At 40.3% G+C, this 12,393-nt stretch overlaps 1 protein-coding gene across 1 annotated transcript in view; it reads right to left on the bottom strand.

The window, feature by feature from the left end:
* LOC139475331 (receptor-type tyrosine-protein phosphatase eta-like) overlaps positions 1 to 12,393 on the bottom strand; it is a 50,628-nt gene that overhangs the window by 2,960 nt on the left and 35,275 nt on the right. The window contains exons 33-43 of the mRNA XM_071258556.1: positions 12,131 to 12,230; positions 10,709 to 10,779; positions 9,829 to 9,928; positions 9,119 to 9,196; positions 7,914 to 7,995; positions 7,385 to 7,475; positions 5,250 to 5,326; positions 4,430 to 4,564; positions 4,038 to 4,163; positions 2,161 to 2,312; positions 871 to 1,015 (exon numbers count right to left, since the gene is read on the bottom strand). Of these exons, the coding sequence (XP_071114657.1) occupies positions 871 to 1,015; positions 2,161 to 2,312; positions 4,038 to 4,163; positions 4,430 to 4,564; positions 5,250 to 5,326; positions 7,385 to 7,475; positions 7,914 to 7,995; positions 9,119 to 9,196; positions 9,829 to 9,928; positions 10,709 to 10,779; positions 12,131 to 12,230 (1,157 nt within the window). The remainder of the gene's footprint in view (positions 1 to 870; positions 1,016 to 2,160; positions 2,313 to 4,037; positions 4,164 to 4,429; positions 4,565 to 5,249; positions 5,327 to 7,384; positions 7,476 to 7,913; positions 7,996 to 9,118; positions 9,197 to 9,828; positions 9,929 to 10,708; positions 10,780 to 12,130; positions 12,231 to 12,393) is intronic.

Genomic DNA, 12,393 nt, shown 5'->3' with positions numbered 1-12,393 from the left:
AGCATCGATCCACGCAATTGGGATCGATGACATGCATCAACCAAGTCAGCGAGCCTGACCACCCGATCCCGTTAGTCGCCTCTTACAGCAAGCATGGGTTGCTGAAGACCTATTCTACCCCGGAATCTTCACGGGTCTGATAAATATATCATTAATTGGTGTTTATATATTGGCCTTGTTATAGGTCGTCGGCATTGCCTTGGGTCGATATGACTGACCTTGGACCTATAGCAAGGTCAGTAAGAAAGTACGCATATAATCATATAATTATACAGCCAGCCTTGGGCCTATATCACAGAACAGTGGCGGATCCAGGATTTTGGAAAAGGGGTGGTGCACATCATACCGAAGAGACTTGGCCGAGAGCAGTTAACAATGTTTCTGGAAAAGCGTGTCCTTTGCAGATAAACGTTAGCCCCTATTTTGAACATTGGTTGATATATTCTACTTTACATGTGGAATAAACAACATGTATTTACAACTGAGCGAGTGTGTATCTTAGTTATAGCAGGGCGTGACCGTCAAAAGTGGGAGGAAAGCCTGAAGTGGGGCAGGTCCATGTCCATCCAGCAGTGAATGGGTAGCCGGTAGGATAAGATGATAATGTGAATGTTATCCTTATTTTCGCCTCATCGACAGCTTGGGACGTATACTCCCGAATGTGCTGAGCATGAAGTTCGTGTGAAGCTGATCCATTGCTGTGACCAGGATAATAGTGGTCTGCATTGAGCATCATGTCATCTAACACGGAAAATCGCAATAGAAAAGAACCATTATTATTTACATGCTTCCTGTCATCAGTAAACACAGTGTATATAATGTCGTTCCTGTAGTATTAACGGATTGTTCAGATGGAGTAAACAATATTACCTCTGACTGGACCATGAATGGTCGATTGTTGCGCATCTTGAGGACGTAGGAGAAAATGTCGACCTCGCCGTCAATGTCGCAGTTGTCGATCACCTGGATAAAGTAGTCCACGCTCAAGTACGTCCCGGTCCGACCGACACCAGCGCTGTGGTACAAATACGTGTCTTATTATTGTTTTGCCGAACTTCCCTTTTTCATCATTATGTCTAGTACAATCAACAACATGATCAGTTAATATATTTCCAAAACTACTGGGAAAAGTGCATTATATCAGGAGTGCCGAAGCGATTCTCTTGGATTTTTTAGATGGGCCATTGGCCCTGGGGGTCATCACAGAGTATAACAGGCCGTGTGTGTGTGTGTGTGTGTGTGGTGGGGGGGGGGGGGGGGGGGGGTCGTATATAAAGACAAGTTGGTCATATTAACTGTTTGATTCTATGACATAGTTTATTGTCGTATTTCATCAGTATGCCAATATCACCTTGAAAGGACAAAGGCAAAACAGCTACATACACTAAAAGGTATAACTCATATCCGTTAATATTTGTCAATTCCAAAAGGGTCAGCACCATACCCGTGCTCGTGGGATTCACCGAAGTAGTAAACGGGCTTTCCTCCCATATAATGCTGACACGCCGTAAAATAAGTAGAATACCGTTAAAAGCGGCGTTAAACCCAACTCACTCACTCACTCAATGTCATAAGGAAGTTGTTAGAAACAGAATCGAAAGGATCACAGTTAAATAATGTGTCTGTCTTGTGGACACATTAAAGCTCTATCCATCGTGGTTAGCTTAATTGCAAGTGAGAAGTAACATCGCCGTGAAATATTTATGTGTTTGTTGTAACTGTCTAATATGACATCAACACAAAACGCTTCTTTATGACAAACAAGCTCGGATTTGTCCACTATATCAGACAGGGGTTTCAGAACCTAGTCTGTCTCACATAGCAGGGAAGATCATTGTGAAGGAATTGAATACTTAAAATGACACATATGGACAGCAATGGATAGGTATACAAACAATGCTTCCTCGGCCATGTTTGATCCAACGGAATACTCTCAATAACATGTAACTGCGTACTTCTGAGTCACTATTCGAATTATGTTTTGTTCAATATTCGACACACCCACTGCCCCACCCTCACCAATCACATCGAAACGAACATTTCAGTTATGCATTTCACAAAACATGCCTGTAATTAGATCGTGCATTGTTGTACGATATTGCACGTACATTTAGGAGGGAACAATCTGGCTTTCATCCATTCACATATGTGTGTTCTGACCTGCAGTGGACCAACATTGGCCCCTCGTCTGTTGGTTTCAGCTCTGCACGGACATATCGTGCGAAGTCGATGACGTCGCCTTCATCGAGGTTGGCGTTGTAGTCGTGCCATCCCGGCAAGAAGAAGTGCTTCACTGTACGCGTGTCGTTACCCTGAAATATTTGACAAAATACTTCAACCGCTGGACCATTGAAAGATTTAAAGATCAATTAGAGCAGAATCTAAGCAGGCTCAGTAAATTGTCAAAAACCTCGGATTCCTGTTAATTTTAAAGTTAATATTGTATGCATTTTTAATAAATAAGAAGAATTCATGAATGGTATATTCCAGAAGCAGTTGTAGTCGACTTAATTTGAAAGTTATTATCCAAGGTAAATATTAATAGAATTGCGAGTTTAAGGACAACGATCGACGGAGGTTTAATTTTGTACATTCCCTGGACCGAAATATCCGGAACAACAAGCGAGGTACACACTTTTAGCACTTTCAGGGACGATATTACAGATGTCACCAAAATAGGTTTGTGCATCCCGGGTTCGAAGCTGCGGGGGACAAGATGTGTTCACAAAAATAGCGAAGGTTTGAGGCTTGAGGAGTGATTATGTGTAATATTTAATGTTCGAGGTTACAGAGGTAACGAGCATTTAGCACTTTTGACGGTTCTATTATACCGGGCTAACCAGTGATGTATATAACACTTTACAGGGTCCGAGGTGAGATTGTGACAAACTATGATAACAATGCTGTCTCAGGCTTGAGGTTATAAGGGTACTGAGTGTGGTATGTAAGTTATTCGAGGTTCAAGGCTACAGGGGTAACAAGCGATGAAAATAACACTATCCCAGGTTCGAGGTTACATCTTTCCTAGGCAAGGGAGTTAAATGTAATAATCCAGTTTCCACCCTTGCCGAACTAGGCTGGAATTTCTGGGCTCGACCGTAGCGCCACCAGAGGCTATTATGAGTTATGTCACTCCTATTGACCAATCAGATTCCAACTCTCATATCACTTGCATTTGCTTCAAACAAAACTAGCTCTGGTCAATAATCAAAACCTATGTTGTAATAAAACAGGTCATACTTAGCGGAGTGCATCATATCACGTGAGCACCTTGTTTAAAAACATGAATATATTTGGATAACACCTGTTAAAGACAAGTTGTCGCTTTGCAAATCTCGTAACTTTTAAATGAATGAATGAATATCTTTATAAATCGGAAGATTCTCAAATATCAAAGTTATGTAATTATTTACAAACAAATTTATTTAACATACATATCACAAAGGAGAAGTATCCCGCATAAATACCGCTTACACACCGTGAGAAATATTGGTATTGTTATTAACACAGTTGTTCAGAATATTCTTTATGTTATATAAAGACTTAGACTCATAGTGAAATACCACGATATTTCACCAATAACATTGTAATCTGCCACAGGAAAGAATGCTAACATTTCATGGTCTTCCATCGTTTCTATATTGACATACATTTCAAGATCAAGAGTATTAATTTGTGTTGAAAAGAATACCTCTCTCTATGAAAGTACAAGTATTTTGGTCATGGATCCAACACCAATTACATACTGCATTTCTTCACTTAATCTCTTTAACATTACTGTGCTGTATAACACATGAGGAGTAAGCGTTGTATGGAGTTTAGGATACCGAGAAAGGTCAGCTGTAAATGATCAATAATTATTATTAATATATTACCGTACTTACTCCTCGTGGATACTTATTTCATTTAATACAATCTTTTCCTGTTATTCTTCACGGCCAATACCCCCGTGCCTGTTCCAATGTTGGAAAATACAGTGTGTGTGTTGGCGGTTGGGGGTGGGGGTGGGCTGATGTGGGTGAGCCATTTCAACTTACCAACGTCATGTTGAAGATCATGATGGTGAACTTGCTGAGAGCTGACATGTTTATCAGTTCAACAACCAGGTCGCCATACTGTTTAGGAGCGTTCATTTCCTCGGGCCAGTACATGTCCAACTTTCTCTACACAAAAGTAACATACGGAGTGTCATCATGACCGTCAGTTGTGAACAATGTTAATTTGTTGTTTTTGACATACTAGTTACAATATGCAGTCACTGAACATAAATTAAACTGTCGGTCACATTACCCATGGTAATAACAGTTAGTGATTTTTGTTATCATCGTTATGACATAACATTACCCTTAGGTGAAAATATAGCTGCCTCGTAGCTCGTTCTTATTATGTAAGGGTTAACTGTTTGATGACAAAGTCAAGATGTACATACCACACCGCCCTCCATTAATCCTGTCAGCATGACCATAAGAGGGACTTTCTGCTCCCAGATCATCCTCCAAAAGTCCACGGTGGTTTGTGACAGGGGGCCCTGGGAGGCTATGTACTCACGGGGGGATGTGTAGCCCTGGTGAACATACATCAAGGTAAATACTAATATACAACGTGGGCGAATCTTCTCTACACCTCTGGGATTGTCTGCCTGTGTTTCTCCCCGGAGCGATACCCGATAACAACTACAGAATACCATCAATGTTCCAGTCGAGGTATAACTCTTTGCCAATTTTCTATCAATAACCCGTGAACCTTTGCTCCACTCTAATCAGACTCACCATACAAAGAAATATTGGTTTCTTGCATTGACGGAATATATCAGATTCACACACTTCATATATCGTCTGCTTGTCGTAAGAGGCGACTAACGGGATCGGGTCGTCAGGCTCGCTGACTTGATTGATGCATGTCATGGTGTCCCAAATGCGTGGATCGATGCTCATTATGTCAATCACTGGATTGTCTGGTCCAGACTCGATTATTTACAGACCGCCGTCATATAGCTGGAATATTGCTGATTGCGGCGTTAAACATCAATCAATCATATAATGTCTATCAAATGTAGATCTGTGACACGTCACTATGTTTTTTCTGTTGTTTTTTATCATCGCTGGAGCCTGTAAATAAGATCATGCCTTCCATCAAGTCGACTCTTACGATAAGCACGGGTTGTTGGGGACCAATTCTAACCCCTAGTACCACACGTGGCACTCGCTATTGTAATCTAAGAAAGAGTAAAGATAAGTCAATATACGTACAGGGATGTAGTTGGCGTTGATGTAGTCAGAGCATTCATCCTCATCAAGGGGCAGCAGCTTGACCCGGGAGTGGTCATCTACAACATAGTATCAGAGAGTATTTGTAGACACTTCTACTGCTGAGACGAGTGTAATGTAGTAACAGTCGAAATACATATGTAGTAATTGTCAGTTGCAGCAAACTGTCATAGACGTATTTGAACCGCAGTCAACAGCATCGAGTTGATCTTCCAGAATAGTTTTATGCTATAATTAGAGTTATGAGAGTTATCTGCGCTTGTTGTGTAGAGGTGCTACTTCACCAAATCAGAACAAGCAACCAGCAGATTTCTAGCCTTCAGTGCAGATTGAATCAGCTGGCTGCTGTGATTGAATGATTTTGTGTCAGATATTTATTGGTTTTTTTATAAGTACATCCATCCAGTAATTATAACTGACCATGTTTTTTACACATGATGACTTGTGCTGAATGTTATCAGTCTTATTTTAGAGCAAGTGATATTTGATGCGGAACTGGGGCTGGTGTGTTAAGCTTCATGTACTCGGGAAAGGAACTGGCAACGTTGGTCATTTTATTTTATTTTATTGCTGCTGTGAGGCCAGACTGTGAACACATATTCAGGCAACAGCTGCTAAATGCATTGTTTTTAGAAAAAAACATATAACATTACTGTAGTAGCCTTTGGGAAAACATGTGGTTGTGTGTAACCTACAGGATACTGACCAGCTTCGAGACGTTCTGGGCTGGAACGGTTTCTGGAAGGCTGTACCTATAAGAGCGGCATAATGGCGATTCGGTGCCTTTTCTACCTGCCGGCCAACTGCGGTTTGATTACATATCTTGATACACCGAAATCCCCCCAGCTTCCAACACTATTCTGAACTGTGACAATATGCTGAACATTCGTGAGTTGGCTTACATTAATTCTAAAGCATGTTACCTCTTGCAGCTGCTACATATTTGACCAATGCCTATCTGAGCGAACCGATTTCTGGGTTAACGCCGCGCTGCAGATTATCGTCAGTAATATCACATCGTGCCAGATTAGTGTGAGAACAAAGCCCGAAGTGATACAGGTCTTCTACATTTACCACTTTGGTGAAACACACAAGCACTGGTATGATATGCTGACAAACATAGCGAAACATTCAGGGCGAACCAGAATTCGAACCACGATCATAGATTTGTGCACAGTGAATGCCTGCGGCTCAGAGGAATGGATTGTTTTATAGGCATTACTTTGACGGATGACAAAGGAGACAAAATGTATGGATAACACATTCTTTAATACTGTAAAAGGCGACGTTTTGGTATATATCCTTATCCTTATAACGGTATAAGGATCAAAACCGAAACGTTGCCTTTACAGTATTCACGAAGTTGTTATCCATAAATTGTGTCTACTTCGTCAGATGAATGGACCACCCGATTCCCCTAATATTAGTGAAATCGATTGAAGTCAATTTACTTTTATGTGAATAATACCATTCCTCGCTGCAATGGCATATATTACGTTTGTGAGTCTTTTTCACATATAGATCTTAGATGGGTTTTTTCTACTATGGTGAAATCCAAGAGCACTGCTATCATGGTGGAAGTGATCAGACGCAGTGCATCTGATATTCGAGTTACATGTAGTTAGTATGCTTTTACGCCGCTTTTAGCCATATTCCAGCGTTGAACACCAGAAATGGGCTCCACACTTAGTGCCCATTTAAGGAACGAACCCGGGCCATCGACATGACGAGGAGAGATTTAAACACTAGGCTATCCCACCGCCCCATCATATATTTGAACCCACATCATAGGATCCAGGTATGAATAAGATGTGTAACCCCTCACAGTGGATCCAGTTCAACTTATTCTAACCGTACATTATACACTGATTATTTTTAACGGGACACAATCAAAGCCAAACTGAGAAACACGTAAATTAATAGGTACTAGTAACCGGTAGCTACAAGGATAATTGCAGGTCAGCACAAGGTGGTGTGTATATATCGCAGGCAATTTACCTAGTGTAGAAATGATGTTATTCTTGTGACACACCTCACGAGATTAAGAATAATTTACGCATGATACATAAAGAAGCCTTTCTTCTGACAGTTATGTTGGGCAAATAATAACTACTTACACGCCAGAATGTTGACGTATCGGTTCTTGGATCTGTTGCCGACCAGCACCGCATTCTCGGACGGTTGCTTCACAGTCGCAGCGGCGAGTTGCTGAAACAACGTGGGATACAAAACAAATAAACCACGCACAGTGTGGGAGTGCTGTGTCCTGAGGTATTTGCTTCATTAACGGTTCCATCTATTTGTGATACAAGAACAATGACACGGACACACACATGTGGAATTGAGTAGTTATTTTTACCGTGAACGTTTCTCATAATTGAATAAGAAATCACGACCCGTTTTTCCTAAAGTTATTTAAAGGGAGATAACTGTTGTGTTAACACCAACCTTGTTCATTTGAAAGCCTGGGATAACAAGTGATCATTATCAGCAATTAACAATATGTACATATTTATACAGTTTAGTAACGACGCAGTGTACACTTCCGACCATCAGGCTATGGCATAAGCATGCTTTGCTTCTCGCTACACCGGGACCCTCTAAAACAAACACTTCCGTTGACAGATGTTTGAAAGGTTACTTTACCTGCCATTCTCTGGTAAAGAGTAGCTTTGAATCCTTGTATAAATCCTTTACGATCTCGTTGAAATCCGCGATCTTTTTAGGCCTGGGAAGCAATAACGATATGTATACAAACGATATCAACACATCTAAAATAATTGTTTCCAAATTCTCTTCAAATAGAGATTAGGTATTTCCTCAGTAAACATAGCTACAGACAAAACAGTAACTGCCGTCTGTATAAAGATGTGGTAGGACGATTCATCAGCAATGAGTCTTATTGCTTATTTACAGTGCGATACATGTGCAAGGAAAAAATAACTTACAATTTTCAGTGTTTAATCCATTGTTTGTACAGTATATCATCTGAAGATTGTTATTCAACTCATATATTTTAGATAACGCTTTACATCGAATGGATGGATAAGGAAATCATTGGCCTTATGTAGGGCAGGGTCACAGACTGGTAATTTTAAGTCGCAGTATATATGTTTGGGTGCATGCAGCGGGGAAGGTATGTCAGAATCTTACTTCAATATGAATATTCTCCGGTTGTACATTAATACATCCACGAGGCCAGTATAGTTTGTCCTGCTCTCAGATGCTACTGTTGTGTCTTACACAGGTACACTAAGCATTCCCTCTGAAATGCCGAGCCAAGCGTTTGGCGCCGGTTCAATTCATGCAAACTGACAGTGGCTTTTCGCCAGGGCGATGTAGGTTTAGGGCAGGGAAGTGCGGCAGTTCTACACCCCAACCGCGGTAAGGCTACGCCGAAATTCTCGCAAGCGCTTGGTCTTCTCATCTGGCGTGAACGTGCCTGTGTTACCGGAAGTGCTGACGATTGATGCCATCTGCCCCGTGAGCCAGCAAATCGCCCTGATGCCGTTTGTGTATCTGTTACACAGCTGACACACCAGCGGGCGGGTGTGTATATTGGGAATATGTACATATATATAGATTTGTTGGCCCTTTTTTCCTACATGAAACTTATGCATATATATATATATATATATATTTATATATATATATATATATATATATATATATATATATATATATATATATATATATATGTGTGTGTGTGTGTGTGTGTGTGTGTGTGTGAACATCTCGTAAACATCATTTAAATTATTTCGTTCTTTACTTTCAAATCTATTATGTAGTGTTTAAAATATAGTTTAAAGTTAAAAAGGAAAAGTTATCTGAATCAAACTGCAACAACTCACATCGTCTTATTATCGACATTATCCTCGGCCTCATGATCATCCTCAGACTCGTTGTCTTCGTTACCGTCATGACTCTTCCTGTAACAGCAAGTGACTTAATACATCAATCATTATGATTCTTTTCCCACTCGTCGCGATTGTGACGTACATTCATCATGCTCCACCCATCATTCCTGGACCAGTTGGTCAGAGTTAGCAGTGTCGTCGATGCGTCCTGTTGTATTCCTTTCGCTTGCCAGGATCGTATGATCGTGGTTTTGAATTCAAGACTTCAAAACAAACTATGGGGGATTATGATCCAGCACAAATACATCGTGGGTTTCACACTAGAAGAAAAGGTTTAAGGCTTTCATAACTTAGGATTTTTCTACCAAATTAAGCAGAAACAACTGACGTTCTGGTGTAAACGCCATCGCCCTCATTCACTCGTTCACAGCGACTAACATATACTCAGCATATACAATCTCGAACGGAATACGACAGGGATAACCAAAAGGGCAGTTTTTAAACTGGTAAGTAAGCTTTAAGTATATTAGAAATGAACATATAAGTGTTAAACAAGACATTGTACTAATATAAATCTGTGCGATAACGGACATCAATTCGATTAATTAGTACTTCAATGCCTGTTATAGGATGTAGATTCTCGAAATATCTGTTATAAAGCAGTTCTTTTTAACGATGTAAACTCAGACGAAATAAATGTATACCTTCTGCGGCGTCTACGGAGAAGAACGACTCCTACAACAACCCCGATGACGACGACGGCTGCAACTATTCCTCCTACTACAGCGCCGACTATGGGCGTTGCTAAATCAATAACAGTGATGAATGTAAATATCACATAAATAGGAATGCATGCATTAAAATATTATTTGCTTTTGAAAATGCCTTGAATGAGAACATACTACACGTACATTTATACAATGGATCAATTGGTTTTCACCCGGGATACATCTTACTAACTAGTAACAGATTGCAAGGCAATTAGTCCAATTAAGTTTGTGATAAAGTTGTGTTAAAATGTGAGTCGCCAGGGGGATCTGAACTCACAAAAGTTGTCGAAAGAATATCGTATATATTCGTCTGTCGCGGAGTACACTCACCAGTACAATACTGGCTGAAATCAAGACTTTACATGTGACTATATGGGTTTTACTTTGTGTTCTATTCTATACATTCAATGTACATTAAAACGTGGTAACGTAAATCTGTAGCTCCTGATAATAGACGAATAAATTTGAAAGAAATAGTGGGTAAAGATATTATAGGTTATTGACTGAGAGGAACTTCTACAAGTGTCTTTTGTCACAATGATGTCAGCATTCGAGGAAGTCAAGTTGACTACTTTTCACATATCTACGACGAAGATGCCTTAAACTGCCTATTGTTGCACTAAAAACATGACAATAAGACATTTTTCCTTTTTTATGTAAAATCGTTAAAATTACATTTGTCGGATGGAAAACTTGCAGATGTTAACAGTGATTATGCACACACAAATGACTAAGGATTCATATATTCCGAATAATGCAAGTATATTTGAAATATACAGTACATCAATAATTTTTCACGTGAATTTCAACATACGTTCTGTTTTGAAGTTACCGAACGGATCAGTAGATGTACAACCAGCCCTGGTACACGACACAGCAACAACCCTGGAATATAGATAGTAACTTTAGTATCCTAAGCCATGGGCCATTTGTTACAAAACGTAGTGAACTTATACATGTATATTGTTATATATCTTCTGAGGATCAGGACAATTGGTTCAAAAATGAAAGTACATGTCATCTGAAGTTTACTGAGAGAACAATATGTGACATGTTGGACTAGGCAAGAAATAGGCATCATAATGGGCATCACTTATGACCCTCCCCCTTCTTGCTGATCTGTTTTGTTTGAAGAGTCGGAAATTCTATTTGGATGGACATAATCTAAACAAGGCAATTAGGCCAAAACGTTTATCTTACGCTTCGTGCATATTGACGATCTGATATCGTTCAAAAACCGTCAATTCGTCAATTCCCTTCCACGGTTTACCTACCTGAACTAGAAATAAAGGAGACAAGCGAGACAGCGTCGCCTGTTTCATATTTAGATCTCTACACAGAGTAACAGATAGCTCGCCACAAGACTATGAGAAGAGGAAGGACTCCTACTTTCCAATAGTGAACTTACCCTTCATGTCGATCAATATTCCAGTAGCTCCAGTTTTTGGGGTTTACATTTCACAACTTTTGAGATACAATCGACCATGATCTTTCTTTGCAAATTAGAAAGAGCGGTTTACGACTCTTGCTGAAAAGTTCAGGGCCTTAGCAAAGCATGCAAAATGTTTCAGGTAGACATGTGGAGGTCATGTGACGTTTAAGTGACAAACATCTGGTCTTGTTCGGAATCAGCTTAATGTGTCTACGTGGGGTAGCACCATCAATGTCCGTAAAAATCCTTGTTAGAATAGGTCTGCAGCAAGCCAAACTTGCCGTAAGAGGCGACTATGCTTGTGGTAAGAGGCAACTAACGGGATCCGGAGGTCAGGCTCACTGATTTGGTTGATGCTTGTCATCGTATCCCAATTGCATGGATCGATGTTTATGATGTCAATCACTGGATTGTCTGGTCCAGACTCGATTATTTACACACCGCCGTCATGTAGCTTGACCAGACACTCCAGAGCTTGATATCACGAGCATCGTCTATGCAATTGGACATCGGACATCGTTTTTGTCCCATCACATTTGGAAATATCCTCAACAGTCTAGCTTAAAACAATGCATGATGCAGATGCCTAATGGTTACAGCATTCAGCTCGTCACGTCGAAAACCGGCTTTGTCTTCCTACATGACGGGGGTACATTGTGTAAAACGCCTGCTGCGTATCGTCGTGGTGATATGACTGGAATAATGGAAACGACCCTTAACAGATCTCAGAAAACTTGTAACACAATGCTCATGACATTCATCCCGTTTGTATGGCATTATGTGAAAGAAAGAAACAATGCCTACTGATACATAGTCTCTGGTTCCAGGGGTCCATTACAGAACTGGTCTTGTTCACTGTCGCACTTGACATCCACACCAACCGAGTAAGACATGAGACTTTCCCCTGAAGTCAGAAAGTACGTTATAACTGCCAGGTTTATACTGTTTTCTACTCGTCATTCGAAAATCATCATATTTCATTGGGCATAAGATTCAGTTTCTAGTTAGTTTTGTCATGGTTAAAGGGTGACTATGTTTTCAGTGTAGTATCACTTGATTTGTCTTAT

Source organism: Haliotis cracherodii, unplaced genomic scaffold (genome assembly GCF_022045235.1).
Source record: "Haliotis cracherodii isolate W230 unplaced genomic scaffold, xgHalCrac1.p SCAF_3, whole genome shotgun sequence".
Lineage (NCBI taxonomy): Eukaryota > Metazoa > Mollusca > Gastropoda > Lepetellida > Haliotidae > Haliotis > Haliotis cracherodii.
Note: the sequence above shows the minus strand (reverse complement) of the source record. Positions and strands in the feature narration are given on the sequence as shown.